The sequence below is a fragment of the Microplitis demolitor genome, chromosome 2 (assembly GCF_026212275.2).
Source record: "Microplitis demolitor isolate Queensland-Clemson2020A chromosome 2, iyMicDemo2.1a, whole genome shotgun sequence".
Lineage (NCBI taxonomy): Eukaryota > Metazoa > Arthropoda > Insecta > Hymenoptera > Braconidae > Microplitis > Microplitis demolitor.
The window spans coordinates 23,042,232-23,063,295 of NC_068546.1; the positions used below are offsets into that span (position 1 = coordinate 23,042,232).

At 30.4% G+C, this 21,064-nt stretch overlaps 5 protein-coding genes and 1 long non-coding RNA gene across 9 annotated transcripts; 5 read left to right on the plus strand and 1 right to left on the minus strand.

The window, feature by feature from the left end:
- The first annotated feature begins 1,327 nt into the window (after positions 1-1,327).
- On the plus strand, positions 1,328-5,413 carry LOC106694292 (chymotrypsin-2). Its single transcript, XM_053737040.1, has 6 exons — positions 1,328-1,688; positions 3,649-3,720; positions 3,818-3,974; positions 4,061-4,310; positions 4,891-5,028; positions 5,228-5,413. Exons 1-6 carry the CDS (start codon positions 1,625-1,627, stop codon positions 5,411-5,413), a joined length of 867 nt encoding a protein of 288 aa, XP_053593015.1. The 5' UTR covers positions 1,328-1,624.
- A 227-nt stretch (positions 5,414-5,640) lies between these two features.
- On the plus strand, positions 5,641-6,820 carry LOC128669038 (uncharacterized). The gene is made up of 3 exons (XR_008404595.1): positions 5,641-6,045; positions 6,134-6,633; positions 6,714-6,820. It is a non-coding gene; the product is annotated as an uncharacterized LOC128669038 (long non-coding RNA).
- Positions 6,821-7,247: 427 nt separating this feature from the next.
- On the plus strand, positions 7,248-13,552 carry LOC103574803 (tripartite motif-containing protein 2). Of its 4 annotated transcripts, XM_053742816.1 has the most exons (10): positions 7,249-7,975; positions 8,373-8,462; positions 10,167-10,331; positions 10,463-10,840; positions 10,917-11,165; positions 11,247-11,433; positions 11,511-11,935; positions 12,028-12,210; positions 12,372-12,618; positions 12,696-13,552. In XM_053742816.1, the coding sequence occupies exons 3-10, from the start codon at positions 10,188-10,190 to the stop codon at positions 12,932-12,934; spliced, it is 2,052 nt and encodes a 683-aa protein (XP_053598791.1). In that variant the 5' UTR covers positions 7,249-7,975; positions 8,373-8,462; positions 10,167-10,187; the 3' UTR covers positions 12,935-13,552. The 4 variants fall into 4 exon arrangements, with proteins under 4 accessions (XP_014300861.1, XP_053598791.1, XP_014300862.1 ...); XM_014445375.2 differs by lacking the exon at positions 8,373-8,462 and having other exon boundaries at positions 7,248-7,975; positions 10,169-10,331; XM_014445376.2 differs by lacking the exon at positions 7,249-7,975 and having other exon boundaries at positions 8,136-8,463; positions 10,169-10,331.
- Positions 13,553-14,324: 772 nt separating this feature from the next.
- On the plus strand, positions 14,325-17,890 carry LOC103574804 (serine/threonine-protein kinase unc-51). Its single transcript, XM_008554329.2, has 9 exons — positions 14,325-14,890; positions 14,977-15,069; positions 15,151-15,201; positions 15,275-15,344; positions 15,415-15,591; positions 15,664-16,803; positions 16,897-17,393; positions 17,478-17,613; positions 17,677-17,890. The coding sequence occupies exons 1-9, from the start codon at positions 14,801-14,803 to the stop codon at positions 17,748-17,750; spliced, it is 2,328 nt and encodes a 775-aa protein (XP_008552551.1). The 5' UTR covers positions 14,325-14,800; the 3' UTR covers positions 17,751-17,890.
- Positions 17,891-18,091: 201 nt separating this feature from the next.
- Positions 18,092-19,168, minus strand: LOC103574805 (translocator protein). Its single transcript, XM_008554330.3, has 3 exons — positions 18,811-19,168; positions 18,522-18,734; positions 18,092-18,454 (listed from the first exon to the last, which is right to left on the minus strand). The coding sequence occupies exons 1-3, from the start codon at positions 18,916-18,918 to the stop codon at positions 18,269-18,271; spliced, it is 507 nt and encodes a 168-aa protein (XP_008552552.1). The 5' UTR covers positions 18,919-19,168; the 3' UTR covers positions 18,092-18,268.
- A 145-nt stretch (positions 19,169-19,313) lies between these two features.
- Positions 19,314-21,060, plus strand: LOC103574806 (GATOR complex protein NPRL2). The gene is made up of 5 exons (XM_008554331.3): positions 19,314-19,597; positions 19,680-19,771; positions 19,861-20,017; positions 20,137-20,623; positions 20,693-21,060. The coding sequence occupies exons 1-5, from the start codon at positions 19,487-19,489 to the stop codon at positions 21,058-21,060; spliced, it is 1,215 nt and encodes a 404-aa protein (XP_008552553.1). The 5' UTR covers positions 19,314-19,486.
- Positions 21,061-21,064: the final 4 nt, after the last annotated feature.

A 21,064-nucleotide genomic window follows, 5' to 3' on the forward strand; every position in this document is an offset into this window, starting at 1 on the left:
AATATATATTATATATGATGTATAAAAAATATAATTATCAGTGTGCTATTTTAAAAAGTCGAAGCGACATTATGACAATTTCTAATTAGCATTCTAATGGGTGTGAAAACTTTAAAGTCTCTAATAGCTCGAGGCTCCATTCGCTGAAGCGGCGTCATATTATCAGCTTGCTCTTCAAGAACCCTCCAACACAGACATCCATTCAAATATACACGTGTAATGTGTCTGATGTGTCTGATGTGTAGCTCCTAGCTTGTCTTAAAGTCTCAACGTTAAATGTCCAAGCGACAACGGGGGATATATTCGCTTACATATCTCAAGAATGCCTTGCTCACGTAGTGTCATCATAATCAACTGCGAGCAACTTTTAGAACTTGCATAATCGCATATTTAATAACTTTAGTGTATTTGCATCTGCATCTCCATCTGCATCATCATCCTCATCATTATCATCACGATCATTCTGTTTTCAGCACAGATTACGCTAATTGTTCTTTAGTAGGATACACTGTCATTGGTCTACTTAAATAATTAAATAATTATAGTTTTCAAAATTTAATCTTTTATCATAAATTTAAATAAAAAAAGTTAAGTCTATAGATTTATTTATTGATCATAACATTTATTTTTATCTTACAACAGCTAAGAGCTATGATAACATATGAATTAACATAACTCAAAGTAACAAATTACTAAGTAATCAATATTAAATTTTTATAAAATTAAATTTGAAAGTACCATGTAAACCATAAAAATAAAAGTAACATATTTCAAAATTTCTCAAATTAATTCCTGAGCGATTCAGTATATCTTTAAAATTTCAATACATTGAGAATTATTAAATTTCAATGTTTAAAATCGGGCTTACAAAAAAATTATAAGTAATTTTTTATGTTTAGCGTATTTGAATAATTATTTTATAATTTTTTTGATCCCTTAAGTATGAATTACCGCGATATTCAAATGAATTTTAAAATACCATAATAATAAAAAGGTATTTAAACTGTTAATGATTATAAGAAATTGGGATAAAATAAAAATAAATAGTATTTTGTGATAAGGTAGCTAATGGCTGCAAAGCTATCCATTCACTAAGATTTTCCCTTGGCCTTGCGCAGCATCCTTACCACTAACTACCTCAGTGTCACGATGAGAGCGTCGAATATCTCAGCCTCGGAAAATACGTGACACAACTTGTTAATCACAATAATAAGATATATATGACAAGAATTTATTTAATTTAGCAAGGGTATAATAAATTGTGGAATTGTCAGCAATACAATTAAATTTTTTTTTTTTTTAGATTTATAATTATGATTTGGACCCTTGGCACCCAAGATAAACGATAAATAAAAATATTTATGAAAAGAGACAGGTGAAAGGTGAGGTGGAGGACGAAACGTGACACATAGGGCATCGAGGACATCACCAAATGTCACTGTCCTCCCATACATGTACTCAAGTATCTATTGTTTTGAATTTAAAAAGCATTTAAGTAATGTCCCGACACAATCTATACTCAGATATTGTATATATGAATATATAAAAGTACACCAACAGATTCAATACCAGTGGCAGATTAAAGTTAACAATTGTAGGCGATTGACACAGCCGCCTCTATTCTATGATTAATGGATTCATGATATGTAGATTGAACATCATGACACTAGTCCGCACTTCGCAACAAGGTAAGAGAATATAGCAATATAATAAAAAGATATGTATGATGTTAATTTCTCTCGAGACCTTAATTCGTTTGGCAATATGAACAATGCTAATAAAGTGTCATCAATCATAGCAATACAATCTTCTTGTACAAAAACATTCCAGTCCTACGTTTATTTAAAAACCATTGGTATTGTTTCGCTCAAGTTAAACTGGCGCCCAATCTTGAGCTGGAAAAATCATTAGTGATTATAAATGAAAATTTATAAAAAAATTACGAGTATGAAAATGGGTAGAGGAAAAAATAAGAGGATGCCGCTGAGATGAGACAGCCTTTCGCTTTGTGGTTATGTAAACCTTGGGTTTAACTGACCTTTAGTGTATTCATGGTATGCGGCATTTACGTACCCCAACGATTACGATGTATTCGATCTCAGTGTCCTATTCGACGTCAGTTCGATGATGATTATTGTTTACTCCCTCCTACATTTCTACCATCATCATCTTTATCATCTTCAGTCCCTTTAAAAATAAAAAGTTTATCAATAATCCTAATCATTATTATTTATTATTTTATTATGATATTGCCGGGGTTGCGTTCATATTAACCATCTCATTGATGAGTCTTAAGTGAGCAACAGACACACCAACAAACACTTAAATTATAATAATAAGTATGTTGATTAAGCAAAGCGTGGAATAAGTCGTGCAAAACAACCAATCAGTGTGATAAAATAACATAGTTAAACGACCTTTATATAAAGTCAAAGGTCTAATACTAATTTGCAATCTTCATATGCCGGAATTTACTCCATCCTATGCCCTTTCCACCACTGCTATGTTTTTCATTAAATCTTCTTCTTCTTCTTCTTCTTCTTCATCTTGGGCCGCATTTGGACTTGCGCTAGCTCATGTGTGCATATTCACTCGTTCGATTGCCGGCAAAATAATTTATCGTCAATAATGAAGAAAAAGAAAAGTAGGTATCTCCTGTTACCGATAAGTCGGGACTCAATTTTATCGGCCACTAGTACAATAGTTTTTTTTTTTTTGCTTATACTCTGGGTTATTATAATTGATTGATTTATAAACTTGAAACAGGACTTTTAAATACATATGAATATATATAAAGTTAATGTCCGATACAATGCGCAATCTAACTCCCATTATTTTAAATGTCAGACTAATCTCCTTATTGAAGATATAACATTCCGCGCGTATTCTCTGAAATATTTAAACATAAATTTAAAAAATAAACTGCTATTGATTAAACTTATAAATATTTATGACGAGAGTTATAAATAAATAATATTAATACATTAAATATTTATTTATTTATTTATTTATTTATATTTATATATATTATCTTGAATTTTTTCTGATATTTAAATCTACTGCTACGTACTTGGATTGTTTATTCAGTCAAATTGTTCTAAACTGTTTCCCAAGAGTCTTTTCTTCAGGCCCGCCATGGAAAACTCGTAACTTTAAACTAAAAAAAAAAGTAAAAAAATTAAATTGTGTAAATATCACCACAAAATATGACAAAATCTATTGGAGCAAATAAAAAATATATTATTATTATATGAAATAACTTAGTATAATGATTATTATTATAATTGTTATTTCACGGATGAATAGAAATTGTTAAACTATTACTATGCAACTCTATTATAATAATAGATTTCCCTTCACTTATTTATTACACCGATTGTTTGTCTACTATCGTCACTATATTATAGATATACAATGTAAAACATGAGATACATTGTAAGTTGGTTTACAAACGCCACAGTAACTTCTTAACACGTTAACGTCCAGTATCTGACCTAAATTTAAATATATATTAGCCAGCGGGAGACACGCGATTCAATAATCTAACAAACATTTTAGCCTTATATATATATATGTACACCCACATACCATTTATTGTTTAAAGTACAAATTAACGTTCTGGGTGTTATAATAAAGAATATTTTACAGGCGAAATGGTTGTGTGGCACGCTGTGGTATTTTTTGTCAACATTTGTCTACTAAACTTACTTCAGACTAACGGTAAAAAAAAAAAAAAAAATAATAATAATAATAAGTTCATATAATATAATATTTTGTAAAATTTTAAATAATTAAATAAAATTATGATATTTTTCAGGACAAAGTCATGAACATCCAAAAATAGTTGGTGGTAATTATGCTGACGAAGGACAATTTCCTTATCAAGTGTCACTGAGAATTAAAAATCGTCATTTTTGTGGTGGCTCGATATTAAATCATAGATGGATTCTTACTGCTGCTCATTGTTTGCGAAAGTATTTCATCATCTTTTGTTCTTTTTTTAACATCATCTAAGAAATAAAATGAAATAAATCAAGTGATATATAAATATTTGTTATAGTTTCAATGACACGGCAATTAAAGTTGTTACGGGTTCAACAAAATTGGACGAAGGAGGAAATTGGTATCAATCAGTACGCATTATACCGCACGAACGATATAGTTCATTGTTTATTAGAAATGATATCGGGCTGATTGAAGTTGACGAGGATATTGAATTTTCTGACAACGTTAAGCCCGTTGATCTTCCAACAAGTAACTTTGATAAGAGTGATTATCCGGCTTATTTGTCTGGATGGGGTAAAACTGATGTGAGTAAAGAAAAAAAAATAAATAAACTAACAAAATTTTATTAGTAAATAACAAAAAAAATTTAATGAAAAATATTAGGTTTGTTATTTATTAAGCTATTTAAATTTGTATATTTAATATACAAATCTCATTATACATCTGCTTTCTTGTTACGAACCAAATACAAACCATAAAACATTAATCCATCATAAAAGATTAAGCGTATGCAAATATCGCATGGCCTAGAAATAAATTAATCAAAAAAAATAATAGTAACGTATAAATATAACAACAAACTTTCTCTCTAGTTATAGTCTCAATTATTATAAATTTAATGATGTTATATACATAAAGCAGTTTCATTCGACTGCTAGACAGCTTATAGTCTGACAGACTCCCCACAGTACGAGCGTTAATCCGTCATTATACACGACTTGAAACGAACGCGGATCGTTTGTGATGACCTAAAAAATTTTTAACGCAAGATTAATTGATAAATTTAAAAGCAATATAAATATAGATAAAAAGCATGCGTCTGTTGATTGTCACAGACAATTATAAGCAATATATTATAAATAATATTTATTTATTTTGATCCAGTATCCAGGAAGTATTCCCAACGACTTACAATACATAAAGCTCACGGTGATTGATCAGAAACAGTGCCGCAACTTCAGTATGCGGGTGACAAACAAGAACATCTGTACATTGAATGGAAGAGGCGAGGGAGCATGCCATGTAAGATTAATACTACTTGGTAGTTTAATATATCTATAGAGAGTTTCTCACTTGAGAGCTCTCCTGGAGTCTCATTTTCTTCTATTCATATAACATAAATGTAAATAAACTCTTAAAAAGTCTGTTTTTATTTAAAAACACCCGCGGTAACTTATTATAAACTTAGTATCTATAATATTTATGTATACTTTATTTACAGGGTGACTCTGGTGGGCCACTGGTGTCTGATGGAGTCCAGATCGGCGTCGTATCGTGGGGAATACCTTGCGCGAAAAACAAACCCGACGTCTTCACCCGCGTCTACAGTTACCGTGACTGGATAAAGGAAAACATTGAAAGCCAAAGTCACAGTGATACGTTTGATTACATTGATGACGATTTTTAATTTGTATTTTATCTTAAATAAATAATTAATAAGTAAATAAAATAAAATAATAATAATAATAATAACCTTAATAATTTAATCCTTATTTAACTGGAACTTAATCTCATCCGATAATGAAGCTAATAAATAACTGTAATTATTATTAAGTACTATAAATTATAATGATTGTTAATTGTCTTAAGAGTATGGTAATTGTCGCTTCAGTGACAATTGTATCGAGACAAGTGCGTGTAATGGTGGTAAATACGCTAATCGAGATGATGATTATCCTTAGCAAGCATCAATACGCGTGGGCGGTTATCACAAGTGCGATGGATCTGTCATAAACAATCAGTGGATTCTAACCACGGCTCATTGTCTCATAAAATATTGCAATCAAGCTTCAGCAGTAATCACTTGATTAACGGCGGAGTCGCTTATCAGGCGGCAAGAATCTTCATTCATCCGGATATTACAATAAAGTTATTGTTAATATAATTGAAACTGGCGCCCGTGACATTGGACTACTAAAAATTACTCGTGTTATTGAATTTACAGAAGCGGTTAAGCCAATTAAGCTTGCTAATTTCGACATTCTAAAAGCTAAACAAAACTGCGTAGAAGCAATCTTCACCGGATGGAGAAACAAATATGTGAGTCACGTATCGTTGCTTTGTAATAATTTTTAACTTTAAATTTATTATTTTTATTTTTTTATTTTATTATTATGATTGTGTTTAGTTGAACGAGACGAACAATGATGTGCTTCAAGAGATTCAACTCTGTGTCATTAAACTCTCTACTTGTAGAAAAACATTTACAAAAGTTGGTTCCGGAAATTTTTGTACTTTTAATAAATTTGACGAAGGAATTTATTATTTTAACTCAAGATTACGCTAAACAACAGGATAATTTTAAGTTAAAAAACTTGTCTGCGGAGGATTAAAAAATACTTATATTTATAAAAAGTAGTTGAGACAAATAATTTAAAAAACTTTCCCCTGCAGGATGATTCAGGCAGACCATTAGTTACAGATGGCCACCAGATAGGGATAACCGCCTGGGGTTCTCCATGTGCACAAGGTTATCCCGACGTCCACACGAATGTATACCACTACCTCAGCTGGATAAAATCAACAATCGAGTTCATGAGCGATATAAATGACTGTGTACATTCTATCATGATAAGATAACTCAAAATTTAAACAATATCCATAAATAAATAAATAATTAATCTTTCAGTAAGTTATTAAAATATGAAATAAAAAATATTAATAACTCGTAAAACTTAAACAAAATTATATTATAATATTATATTTAGTCAGACAATGGATATATCCCGTTCCAACTAAACGACATCACCGCGGGAATTGAGCACGCGAGTCACGTAGTGTCCTGGGCCTGGGACTCAACAATACCTAAGATACCATATAATATAATACACAACGGAGTGTACTGCCCAACCGCGATTATATACATCTTGGTATATATATATATATATATATATATATATATATATATATATATATGATGTTTAGCTTTATTTCATCAAGCATGCCATGAGCGGTTGCTCACACACGGACTTTAAACACACGTGTGGGACTAGTTCAATTGACTCACAAACTTGTCTTGCCTTTTCAATTTTTTATGTTTTATTTTTATCAACATTCTAATGCCAACAGCATCTAAGGATTATATTATTAACCGCCCATACAAAACCTTAATCTTCAATTATAAATTCTTATAAAATAAAATGATATATTTAATTAGGATGCAAGGACATGACCTACGGTACTACTATAGTTCGATATTGCAGACTATATTTAGTGGGGGTTGAATCCAGTCGAAGGGGAGAAAGTCTGCTTGCGCAGCCAACCCTCAGTCTGTCATGGTACCAATGGCCGCACACACAACTCGTATTTTATTTAAAAACTTTCATTTTAACAAACTACAATAATAATATAAAAAAACTTGATCAATACAGAAGTGTAAAGTTTTATATAAATATTAGTTTGTAACAATAATAATAATAATAATAATAATAATAATAATTATGATTGACTGTGAACGCCCTTGGGTTGACAATCTCGGTCGAGTGGCTTGTGACCTGATTAAACGAGCGCATGCTTCCCTTTGATTAATTGTAAATAAAAATATTGTCATCCTATAAACTTGATCTACATCTTAAACAATCCATTGTGTTTTGTTTATAATAATCATCATTTGTTAAATTTTATAGAATATTAATATATTGGATTGCACAGAAACATAATAATATTATTTATGCAGAAATACGTAACAAAGAAAACGATACACCTGCTCAGACACCTGGCACGCGTACGGAATCGATATTTTATTTAAGTTAAATATTTAATATACATGCGTTAAATAATAATTAAAATCTCTTTGAGTGCTGTTACACTTTTATTTTATGTATCATCTGTATCTTTTATAAATGTGTCAAATGATGACAGAAATTAAACTGAAATTCAATTAAATTCTCATGATATTTGATAATTAAATTTTATTTACTATTAAATTAATTTATTAAATCATCGTCTACATGAGCTGTTGTCCTTTTATGTAAGTATGTTTTTACTTGGAATTAAGAGAAAAATATTTTTAGAGTAAACAAATTTTTAAGAGCAAAAAGTATATAATGATTAATGAGTATACAAACCTGCTAGAGTATTCCAGTTGTTTATAAAATATCTTATGATAAAAAAAAAATAATTTTAAGTGGTTGCAAGTCATCACTTGTTGTATGTAATCATCTTAGTATATATTTAGTCTTTTGTGCTTTTTTGTTTGAATCGTTTATTAGGAGTTAGATGATGGAGTAAGCTAGCAATAGTGTTCGTCTATAACAAATAATAAAGCACAAATATAGCACACTCGTGTACCATTACCATTACTTTTACCAGTGCTGGTAGTATATATACTTGGGTTATTTTTTATTTTATGCTCCTGACCAATTAAGCGGTTATGACCCCGGCACAAAGTCTGATGGACTATTACACCGGGTGACCCGGAGACTTGATCCATCTTAACGTGTGTCTGATAATAATAAAGTTAAGTATCTATATTAAATTTAAAAAGATTTGTCAGCTTGTTTTTTTTTTTTTTTTTTTTTTTAAATTATTAATCAAATATTTTATTTCATTACTATTGATTTTTAAATCGAATAAGAGTTTGTATTATTTTAAATTAAATATTTTAAAAATCTTTAATTTTAATAGTATAACCAAGTCATATTTTTATTATTTTTTGTTTAATTGAAAGCAAACTGACAAATTTAAAAAAAAAAAAAAATTCATCATCTCATCACAAATCGCCATACAAAATAATTATCATGGTAATTTTAAAAATTATCCATTGAAACTAAAAAATAAAATTTACCGGTACCATACATACAAGCTAGAGTTTAAAAAAAAACTAAAATTGCTGGCGCCTACGGCATCACGCAATAGCAAGCTCTGATAATTTTGTTCCTGTAGTTCACTTAGATATTGCATTACATTATTATTTAATCTTTATTTATTCTCTTTTATCATCCGTGTTATTTATAAAAATTCCTTTGTTTTTTAATATTTCATAAAAAACAATAACATGATAAATTTTTGATTCTTTTCGATTGAAATAGCAATGTTTACTAATTTACTATAGCAGCGATAAATTTAAGATTCAGATGCTGTTCACCCCGATGTTTACCTCACAAATATTAAGATAGACATACACAGATACAGACTAATACGAGTATAGAACAAGTACAATATGAAAAATAAAAGTAGAAGCAGGTTTATACGCGGCAACGTGCGTTACTCTTTCGCTGTCTCTGTTTAATTTTTAATCACTTGTCCTGATATCCTCCCCCGCGACTTGTCTCTTTTCTCTCTTTCTCCACACTCTACCCACTCTATACTCTCGAACCTTTCCAACAACACCAGAGTTTAGTTTATCTTTTTCTTTCTCTTTCTCTTGATAATTCTCTTTATAGTTTTTGTCCTCGTCGCAGGCAACGAACAGTAAACCAATGGCAGCACGTCGTTACATTAGCACATCTACAAACTACAAAGAGCATCTGAGAAACGTGCGCAGCTGTGAAACGTGAGCTCAAGCCCCAAGCTGCTATCTGCTGCTCTCTGTGTCTGTGCTGTGTGGTGCTGTGGTCTTGGTCTTAGGTCGTCGTCGGGTCTTGCTTTTCTACTTTTCTGTTTCTGACTTCTGACTACTCTGAATCTGAACCGTCTAAACGTCTGAACTGTCTCGTTATTCTCAGTTATTCTCTTCTGTTGTCGTCATTTAATAATACAATTAATTATTCACAAAAGTTTATAATAATAAAAATAATGGATTTGATTATTTCAAGTGGAGTGATGTCTGAATATCGTGATAAATATTTATCGGTTTTGTTGTTTTGTCATTCAGGATAATGCGTCCTTTGTAGATGTTTTATTTAAAAATCTAATATTTTTTTTTTTTCTTTTTCTAAAAATCAAATTTTAGAAATTTTTTTTGCGCATCTTTTAAATATTTTGTTATCATTGTTTTTGTTATTTTATCATTATCATTATCAAGTTGTGATATAAATTTTTCATTATCTGGTGCGTTAGAATAATAAACATAATAATGGAAGCACTCCGACTAGCAATTCAGTAAGTTTAATAAGTTGAAGGTTGTGGTTAGATTTTATTTAAGCGATATATCATTTTCATTTACATAAGTTTATATTAAATATTTATTTAATGATAATAATAATAATAATAAATTATTTAGAACTAGGTTGGGGGAGAGAATGGTCAGCATGAGTTCGATGCTCGTGGAAACTGTGAGCATCAACTACGAGGACTTTAACGAAAGTTTTTTGACCTGTGGAACTTGCCTGTGTGTTTACGACGGTAGCGAGCATACGCCAAAACTTTTGCCATGTTCTCACACGGTAATTATTTAAATTTACTAGAGTACCAACACTATTATCACCACCACCACCACCTCAATCAAGAGTTCTCTGAACTCTCAACATAATACTCATGGTAAACTACAAGGTGTTAATTTATGTTTTATGTCTAGGTATGTTTGCACTGCCTGACAAGGATCGCGGCTTCACAGACACGAGAAGCCGGTCATTTTCGGTGTCCTATTTGCCGGGAACTTATAACTATTCCTCGTGGCGGCGTACCAGCACTGCCACCCAGCTTCCTCGTGAATCAGCTTTTGGATTTGATGTCACGCCAGCGACGTGAGGTTATTCCTAAATGTTCAGTTCATATAAATCAGGAATTGTTGTTTTGCGAAACTTGTGATACGGTATTTTGTACTGTCTGCACTGGTGGTAATCATGCTGACACATCACCAGGTTGTACTGAGCATACTATTATACCATTTAGCATCGCTATTAAAAGAATGTCGGAAATATTACTTTATAAAGCCAACGAGTGTATTTCAAAGGTAATTTATTTTACATAATTTAATTTGTTTTAATATATACATGTATATATATATATATATATTTTTTTTTTTATAGCTTACCCATGCTCAAGAATCAGTCAGCACTGAATTACGGCGTTTGGAAACTGCTATGGAGAGATGTATAAATATTGTAGATGCTGAATTTACAGAAATAATAACTAAAGTTGAACGAAGACGGGATGAGCTTCAAGAAGCTGTTGCGGCTGCGGCTAGAGACAAAAAACGTGTACTTGAAGAACAACTCGCGCTTATTGAAGCGGAGAAAAGTAAAGTTCAACAAGAGTGTGAAGGTTTGCAGTATCAAGTAAGTAATGGTTATTATTTTTTTAGTTTAGACACTTCAACAACTTTTTAACGGCTATCAATTTTATTCTGATCATTATAGGTGGAAGTAAGAAATATAACACAGAGAATAGGAAGCCTTACTGATCAATTGGATGCAGCAGTGGCACTCAGTGAGCCGCGGGAAAATGCATTTATTACTGCGGAATTTAATCACAATAGCGCAATTGAGGAATTGGAAAAAGCTTTGGACACACTTGGGCGAGTGCGTTCTAGCACAACATTACCTGGTACATACCTAATATGTCTTTGTGATGGTAATATACAGGATAAAGACTATTAATTTTATATTTATTTAAATCAATAGGACTGTGCAGAGCTAGTTTGAAAGATGAAGCCATAGCTAAATTGGAGACAACTGTGATAGTAGAGACTGTTGATTACCACGGACACCCGCGTAATGTCGGTGGTGATCCTATAAGTGTTGAGCTGACGCTAGCAGACACGTCTGATAATCAAATCATTGAAACACAAGTTCAAGACCTGGATAATGGAACCTACGAGGTAAGATTCAGACCACCTTGTGAATCGCGCTATGCCTTGAAGCTATCGGTTTTTGAGAGACCTATCAAAGACTACCCAATGTTTTTTGATGCCACTGGTCACAATGAACCAGTTAAAGTTTATGGACGCAAAGGACATGGAAAAGATGAATTTCTTCAACCTGTAGCTGTTGCTGTTGACGATGATGGATTTATTTATATCGTTGACTCAGGAAATTCACGTATTAAGGTAACAGTTTATTGTTGTGAAAGTTTTACCATAATAATGGTAATTCACTGATGATGATGATGATGATGATGATGATGATGATGATGATTTAGGTACTGGACAGTAATTTAGAGTTTCAAAGACACGTTACTAACGAAGGCTTGGAGGGACGGAGTTGTACTGGAATAGCTATTTCAGAGCAAGGATTAGTTGTCGTAAATTGGAGAACGCGTACAATTACAGAAATGAGCACACTGGGCGACACTATTCGCTCGTTCACACACAATGCGTTTCAGGTTCGCACGTTACACTTTTATATGCCCACTTGTTAATGCTTTTATCCTAACATGTGGACTTTTTTACGACACTTCCGGCTCAAGTTTAAACAACAAAAACTGTATTTTTTTTTTTTTTTTTTTTTTTTTTTTTTTTTTTTTTTTTTTTTTTTATTATTCAGGAGCCGATTGATGTGGCGGTAGATCGGAGTTATGGGCATATACTTGTCGCTGACAATGGACAGAGCTGCGTATTTGTCTTTGACTCTGATGGAAAGGTACTTTTTCAAGTTGGAAAGAAAAGTATGCTCAAGTTAATTAGCTCAGTGACTGTTGGGCCTGCCGGAGAAATTTTAGTTGCCGATTCTAGGATACAAGTGTTTTCAGCTAAAGGAGATTTTTCTGAAGAAATAAATGCCGAAGGAAAAGGTACTTGCTGTACAAATTTTTGTATTATTAAGTTGTGACGTTTAAATAATTTATTTAAATAAAATAAATAAAAACAGGTAAAGGTAAATACGGAGGAATAGCTGTTGATCAAGATGGAAAAATAGTGGCATCACGTAGTGACAAAGGCCGAAGTATAATTCAAGTTATGAAACTCGGAGGTGGTGCAATTCTCACGGAAATAGATTCACACAGCTCAAAATTACGACGTCCAACAGGCATCGCAGTCTTACCAAACAATCATCTAGTGGTTGTCGACTTAGGTAATGATTGTATAAAAAAATATCGATATTGGTAAATTTCAAATCAAGTTAATTTATTTAATTGTAATTTATCGGTTGTGTAACGAAATCGCTTAGGCTACACCGTCCCAGTCAGTGCCACTGCTGCACTGTTTTATTTTATACTAAACTAATTTAATTAATAATTATAACGTTCAAATTAATTATTTACTGCCTTGTCTCAGTTATAAAGCACAATCAAAAGCTTAAAAAAACTCTTACCTACTTATTTAAATAATATTAAAAATACAGAGATTGTACATAATAATTATTTCAGTATTAAACAAAAATAATTAGATTAAATATACGACGTGAGGGGTAATCTCAAAGCTATTTATTATAAATAATAAATCACCGCCAATATTTTAAATAAACAAATAATAATAATAATAAATTGTAAATTGTGTATTATAACTAGTCGTTAATTAACAGTCATTTTAAAGTTACGGCAGTTTACTTAATATTTTGTCTGTCCATTGAATAATATTTATATTTTTACATTCCTCTTTGAAGTTTTAATTTATGTGGAGAAAAAAAAATCAATTACTCAACTGTTTTATTAACGATTATATTTATTGTATCCCTCAACGTTAATAATAAAACGGGTTAATCAAAATTATTTTTAAATGACTGATAAATAATTTTTGATTGGTATAATTTGTTTATTTTTTTTTTTTTTTTTTTTTTTTTTTAATCTAGTCATTACTCTCATACTTAATGGACTGTTTTACTCTTCTGTATAAATAAATGAGCTGTAATATAACTCAATGTAAATAAATAAATGAATAAATAAATAAATAAAAATCCTCATTTTTAATTATAAATCCTTTATTTAGTTTAAAAATTCAATTAATATTATCAATTACTATATTCAACTCAGTGCGTATGCGTATAAAATAAAAATAAAATCGCTGTGTTTGTTTTTAAAAAGGGTGCGTTCAGTAGCGTGGGTGTCTTAGATAAGTCCGAGGACCTCCACCTCCACCTAGTTAACCTGCGCAGTAAACCCTTTTTATTGGCCATCGAAGCCAAAGCAACCCCCATCCGCTCTCGAGCACACTCATTCCCCACCCTACCCACTGACCCCACTACTTCTGACCCAAAAATTCCATGCAACGTTTTATGTATTATCAAATTCAATTCATTGAATTTGAATGTTAAAATATGTATCAATCAATCAATAAGTATAATAATTATGGATAAACTCAGAAATTTTTAGTAATTTTTTTAAGATTTTAAATATTTTTTTTTTTTTTTTTTTTTTTTTTTTTTTTTTTTTTTCATATTAGCTGTACAAATTTAAATATCAGAAGTCTCGCGCAAAAAATTAAGCATGCGCATCAAACTGCGCCTGCGTCTTGAATTACTAAAAGTTGTTCTAATATAACGTAGAACGCATCCATTCGCTCTATTTTTTTCTCTCTTTTAATGGCTGACATTTTGTTGGATTCCGTACGAGTGTACGACTCTAGTTCTTTTGGCTGATTTTGGCTTACTACTATACATTGTTTCGTAATTTTAAATATTTTATATTTATATGATGTATATAATAAATTTTTGTACGCATTAATGTAAGAATATGTGAATGTGTTAGTAAGTGTGTGTGTGTCAAATAAGAAAAGAGATATTTAAATTAATTATTATTATTGTCATTATAATTATTATTAAGTGTAGTGTTGATGATGATGATGATGAAGAAGATCCAGAGTGAAGGTGAATAAGCATGAAGCTTTTGCAAACGAATCTTGACTTTTCTTGTATTGATCCTGATGATGCGCGATTCATCTCACCTAAATCTGTGCTTTATAAATGATTATTATTAATATTAAATGTGAAATAATTATTATTTATAATAAAATTATTTTAAATACTTGATAATAACAATGGAAATTGTGGGTGATTATGAGTACAACACAAAAGACCTTATTGGTCATGGTGCTTTTGCTGTTGTTTTCAAAGGCAGACATAGAAAAGTATTATTATTATTATTATTATTATTATTATTTTGTTTTGTTTTTTGGTGACACACTTAACAATTACATTTATTCATTTATTTTAGAAAGCAAATTTTGTAGTTGCAATCAAAAGTATAACAAAAAAAAGTTTGGCCAAATCCCAAAATCTTCTGGGCAAAGAAATAAAGATTTTAAAGGTTATCCATTAAATGCATATATTTATTTTATAGTTAATTATTCATATGATAACTTATAAATTTAATGAAATTTATTGACAGGAGCTGACAGAACTACATCATGAAAATGTTGTCGCTCTATTGGATTGCAAGGTATTTATATATAATTTATAATTATAATATATCTATGATATGAATTTAATTTTGTTTGAAATAATAATTTAAGGAATCCAATCATAATGTCTTCCTCGTTATGGAGTATTGCAATGGAGGTGATCTGGCTGATTATTTAGGAGGTAATATAAACAATAACAATAACAATTATTATTATTACTACTAGTAATTAAATAAATATTTAATAAACAGCTAAAGGTACCTTATCTGAGGATACAATTAGAGTATTCTTGAAGCAATTAGCTGGAGCTATGAAGGCTCTTCATGCTAAAGGAGTAGTCCACCGTGATTTAAAGCCACAAAATATATTATTGAGTCATAATTGTGGAAAAGCATGTCCACAACCCCATCAAATCACATTAAAAATTGGTAATAAAATTTTTATTATATTTTTTAAAAATAAAAATAATTATATTAAAATAATTGTTATCATTGTTACAGCTGATTTTGGATTTGCAAGATTTTTACAAGATGGTGTAATGGCAGCTACGTTGTGTGGATCTCCAATGTATATGGCTCCAGAAGTAATAATGTCACTGCAGTATGACGCAAAAGCAGATTTATGGTCCCTCGGTACAATCGTATTTCAATGTCTGACTGGTAAAGCACCATTTCAAGCTCACACACCTCAAGCTTTAAAATTATTTTACGAAAAAAATGTTAATCTCGGTCCAAAAATACCACCTGGTACATCACCAGAACTATCAAGTTTGCTAATGGGTCTTTTGAGACGTAATGCCAGAGATCGTATGGCTTTTGATGAATTTTTTAATCATCGATTTCTTCATGGAACTCTTGATAGTCAAAATTTAGTGTTTGCTGAATTACCAGCATCACCAGAGACTATACAAGAGCCAAGAGCTGAACTTATAAATCCATCCGTTCCAGAGGTCAATAGTCCTTGCTCAAGTCCTGAAGATGGTTTTGTTCTTGTACCAAATGATTTGAGCAATGACATTGAAAATAATCCAACTTGTCAACAAGTTAAATATACCAAACAAACAAGTAAAGAAGCAGTTAGTCCACCAAGACCATGTTTTCTACCAATATCTGAACCAATTCCTGTACCAACCCAACAAAGTACCGTTAATCCATCATCACCATCACCATCATCATCATCATCATCATTATCATCCGCAACAACAACAACAAAAACAACAACAATAGCAACAACAACTGTACGAACTGAAACCAGTGTTGTACCACGATCGCAACCAATAAGTATGAAACGAAGTGTTGATTGTTGTCATAAAAATCATCCGGTTGATATTGGTTCGTTAAGTCCACCAAGTGTACAATTTGTTATTGGAACACCACCAAATAGAAGACTAAGTGAAACTCCACCTCCACCCCATACATGGCAAGTCAGTCCAAGTGCCAGGCATTCTCATATCTCAACTGGTAATTCACCATTAAAAAGATCACTCGGAAGTAATAGTTCTTCTTCACCACTTCTCACTGGACCCCTTGCTGTTTTGGGTTCGCCGACTGCTAAAGCACTTCAAGATAATAATAATACTTTAAGGCATTCACCAGTTATTCCATTTGGAACTCGAGCAGTAACTTTACCTGAAATATCTGGTAAATAACAACAACAACAACAACAACAATAATAATTATTATTATTATCATTTGTTACTACAGTTATAATAATTAAAATAATTAATTTTTTAGAAGCTGGAAGCTTTCAGAGTTTCTTTCCCGAACTCATTCCAACATGTTCGGATGATCGTCCGTTGACATTCATAGCTCCAGAATTACCAGAAGAAACTTTATTGGAACGGGAACATAATGAAATATTGGCCAAGCTTAATTTTGTCGTGGCACTGTGTGATTGTGTAAGCGAAGTTGCAAGAACTCGGGCTGGACCCTTGGGTGCACCTCTTGGTGGTGTTGAACCAGCAAGTAATGCCGCGACAAAAAGACGAGCAGAGCAAGTTATTCTATTAGTCAGAGCCCTGCAGTGGCTCAGCTCGGGTCTTAGTTTAGCTACCCAGCAGTTAAAAGCCGGAAGACTTCAACCGACAGCAAATGTTAAGGAGGTTGTCAATACCATGAATGATAAATTTAGAATTTGTTTAACTGAATGTAAGCAACTGAATAGTGCAGGATTATTACGACAAACTGGAGCAACTGCTGATAAAATTCTTTATAATCATGCAATACAAATGGTATATTTTATTTTTAAATAATTTAATTATAAATATATTTTATTAAATATTTATTTATTTATTTATTTATTTACTTATTTACAGTGTCAGTCTGCTGCTCTAGATGAACTTTTTGGAAATCCAGCGGAATGCTTTCAGCGTTATCATACTGCACAAATTCTACTTCATTCTCTGTCGCAGCATGTAAACCACAGCCAAGACAGAGCATTGCTTATCAAATGTAAGTTTCCTCAATAATATATCAAATTTATTTATTAATAAAACGAGTTATCGTTTATTTTAGATAAAACTGCGGTGGAAAAAAGACTGTACGTTCTTCAGCAACAAGGATATATCTACGCTACAGATCCCACGTAACGACTGCTGTGAAAATAAAAAAAAATCATCCAAACAAATAACTTATAGATTCTTTTAATAACATATATATAAAAAGAAAAAAAAATTTCGATACTATAATTTTAACAGGATGTAAAAAAAAAAAAAAAAAAAAATTAAAAAATTAAAAAATGTAGAATACGTATATAAAGAGAAATGAGAGGAAAATGAAATATGAAAGGAAAGAAAATTTATTATTATAATAATAATTATTATTATTATTATTATTAATATTAATATTGTATTAAAACTGTAATCAATCAGTGGTTGGCCAACTCACATTTATTTCTTATAAAGTAATAAAAAAATATGTACACCATAAATATGCTCACAAGTTTGTGTATATTATACGTAACAAAACTGTTATTATTATTATTATTATAATAGTATATAAAAATCTTCCTGGAATGGATTGTGTTTACATGTAGAAGGCCATAAAGCAATATTGAAATAATGTGGATACATTTTAATTATTAAATCATGACTAATTATAATTATATCTACTTTTTTTTCTCATCAACGTCAGTAATTTCATTATTACGATAAACTGAATAGGTGAGAGCAGTGGCAAGAGTATTCCAAGCCAAGTAAGGCACTATTAAACCACCAGCAAGTTTATTTACTTGGAAAAAGCTTATTCCCAAGACTACTGTTGATCCCCATAGTGCAGCAATCTCATAAAGAGCCTTTAATAATATTTATATTATTTATAACGATTATAAAATAAAATAATAATAATGAGTAGTAATTTACCAATTTAATGTTGTGTGCTCCAAAAAATATAGGTGTCCACAACCAGTTGAGTACTAAATTAACACCGTAAATAGAGAGAGGAATAGCAGCCTTCTCAAATCCACCTCCATCACGATACACTAGATATGAAGCATAACCTATTGAAGAGTATAGACTAGTCCATACTGGTGCAAACATCCAGTTTGGTGGTGTCCAAGTTGGTTTATTCAATGACTGTAATTTAAATAGTTGAGATATATATTTAAAAAACAATATGGGATTTAATAGATTTTATGAAATTTTTTTATACCTTATACCAAAGAGTGATATTTCGTCGAGTCACAATTGCTCCAGCCCATCCACCTAGATTTGGAACAATTATTCCAATAGCTGTTGGCCAATTAATATGTACTGGCATTTTTTATTAATATATTATTTAAATAATTATATGAAACAATTTGAATATTTATTATATAATTGATTATTGTTATCGAAAAAATTTATTACAAGAGATGATGAAATATTTAAAGAAATATGTGCACTTGTGCTAACTGCTAACTTCTTACTGGTAGTTACTGCCGATTAAATCGAAAATTCAGTTTACCAGTAAATTCGATAACATTATAATAAATTTATAAATTTATTCCATATACTTGGTGATTAATATCAAATTAATACAACTTATTTTCTGATAATAACACCCAGTATATATCACAATATATATAATCAGCTGATCGACACACCTGTTTACCCTGTTTACTACTCGGTTACGGTTCAGTTATTATCGTTGTTATTATTATTGCCCAGTTAAATAACACTAAAAAATATTTTAATAATAATAATAATAATAATTATATCAAGCACTATTATTAATTATAATTTATAAAATAAAATAAAATAAAATAAAAAAAAAAGTATTATAACCTGTGAAAAAAAAAAGTTGATGACATGAAAATGTGAAAAAATAATTAGAGGAAGAAAGAAAAATGCTTCACTCAAATTTAAATAATGAAAATAATAGTGAAGACAAGGGTGTTATACGTTGTATTTTTTTTTCAGAATTTCATCATATAGCTGGCCCTAAAATAACTTGTCAAGTTGATAATATTTAATTTATATACTTAATTATTTATATAATTAATTATAAAATAAAATAAATAATAATAATTAAATTTTTAGGTACCTGATAATCATGTGTCCAAAGATATATTTGATAATGTAAGCGTTTACATTATACCAAAAGCACAATTACAACGAAGTACTCTTACCGTGTATGTTATGTTGCTATTATTATTGATTATTAAAAAACAATAGTTATATAATTATAGTATTTATTTATTTATTTATTTAATATTTTTAGGACACTACAAAATTGCAAAATTTTAGGATTTCCAGTAAAAATAGATGACAAAAAATATGCTCGAAATGCATTTTATTTTAATTTATGTTTTGTATGTAATGCTGATGCACGAACTGTTCATTATGAGCCGGTTGTTAAAAAAATGTCCGACTTTTTGGTATTAATAATTTAAGCTCATTATAATAAAAGTTTATTTATTAAATATTAAAATAATAATAATAATAATAATAATAATAATAATAATAATAATAATAATAATAATAATAAATTATTTAGATGGCTTTGGAAGTGGAAAATAGTTTTCTGTCAAATGTTTCCGTTGATAAAAGTCGATTGACCGAAATTCTTGGGCAAGTTATGAATGATTTAAATTGTCATAACATGTGTACATTGACAGAAGGTACAATGACAACTCATTTGAAAGTTGTTAGACTGGCAGCTGAGCCAAAGCCCGTATTAGATCATCAGGTTCCTGTATTTCTGGTAAATCGTGAATCTTTTTGCTGTGACCAGTGGGATCTTACAACTCAACAAGTTTTGCCGTATATTGATGGTTTTAATCATGTTACTCGAATTGCTGCTGAAGCTGATGTAGAAAATAATCTTGTCAAAAGTTGTGTTCAAAATCTTGTTTATTATGGAGTCGTAACTCTTATTCCTATATTTCAATATTGTAATATTTACACAACTACTTCAAAGCTTGGAATTTTAGCTGAGAATAAAGAGTTGCAAGAAGAATGTATTCATTTTGTATCTAAATCTGGTAATTATTTATTGTATATATATCTGAATAAATAAATTAATGAATTAATGAATAAATGAATAATTGTAGCAAGGCAACCAGCTCATCTTCGTGATATCTACAGAATGTATGCAACAATGACTCATGGTACAACAATAAAAGATTTGTGTCAGCGATTAAATCCACAAAATTTAAGGATCAACGAGCGAAGATTAGTACAATTTGGATTAATTAAAGGATTTATTCGAAGAGTTTACAAGTATCCAATTTATGTTAAGGGATCATTTGGAGATAATAATTTATATGACAATTGTGAAAATCATAAAAATGATCCTATTTATAAATATTTTACTGGTGCTTACAGTTTTGATGAAATTTGTTGCAATACTGGGCAATCTGTTGCACAAATAGAAGATATTGTTGAAAGAGATCCCAACGTTGTTGTATTATTTAAATAATAAA

Coding starts and splice junctions, on each gene's coding strand:
- LOC106694292 (XM_053737040.1), top strand. CDS start 1,625: ATGATTAATGGATTCATGATATGTAGATTGAACATCATGACACTAGTC. Junction 1,689..3,648: donor AGTCCGCACTTCGCAACAAG/GTAAGAGAATAT, acceptor AATATTTTACAG/GCGAAATGGTTGTGTGGCAC. Junction 3,721..3,817: donor AAACTTACTTCAGACTAACG/GTAAAAAAAAAA, acceptor GATATTTTTCAG/GACAAAGTCATGAACATCCA.
- LOC103574803 (XM_014445374.2), top strand. CDS start 10,022: ATGGAAGCACTCCGACTAGCAATTCA. Junction 10,048..10,168: donor GCACTCCGACTAGCAATTCA/GTAAGTTTAATA, acceptor TAAATTATTTAG/AACTAGGTTGGGGGAGAGAA. Junction 12,211..12,371: donor TCACACACAATGCGTTTCAG/GTTCGCACGTTA, acceptor TTTATTATTCAG/GAGCCGATTGATGTGGCGGT.
- LOC103574806 (XM_008554331.3), top strand. CDS start 19,487: ATGCTTCACTCAAATTTAAATAATGAAAATAATAGTGAAGACAAGGGT. Junction 19,598..19,679: donor GCCCTAAAATAACTTGTCAA/GTTGATAATATT, acceptor TTAAATTTTTAG/GTACCTGATAATCATGTGTC. Junction 20,018..20,136: donor AAAAAATGTCCGACTTTTTG/GTATTAATAATT, acceptor TAAATTATTTAG/ATGGCTTTGGAAGTGGAAAA.
- LOC103574804 (XM_008554329.2), top strand. CDS start 14,801: ATGGAAATTGTGGGTGATTATGAGTACAACACAAAAGACCTTATTGGT. Junction 15,345..15,414: donor TCTGGCTGATTATTTAGGAG/GTAATATAAACA, acceptor TTTAATAAACAG/CTAAAGGTACCTTATCTGAG. Junction 17,614..17,676: donor CAGAGCATTGCTTATCAAAT/GTAAGTTTCCTC, acceptor CGTTTATTTTAG/ATAAAACTGCGGTGGAAAAA.
- LOC103574805 (XM_008554330.3), bottom strand. CDS start 18,918: ATGCCAGTACATATTAATTGGCCAACAGCTATTGGAATAATTGTTCCA. Junction 18,735..18,810: donor ATATCACTCTTTGGTATAAG/GTATAAAAAAAT, acceptor TTTAAATTACAG/TCATTGAATAAACCAACTTG. Junction 18,455..18,521: donor GAGCACACAACATTAAATTG/GTAAATTACTAC, acceptor ATATTATTAAAG/GCTCTTTATGAGATTGCTGC.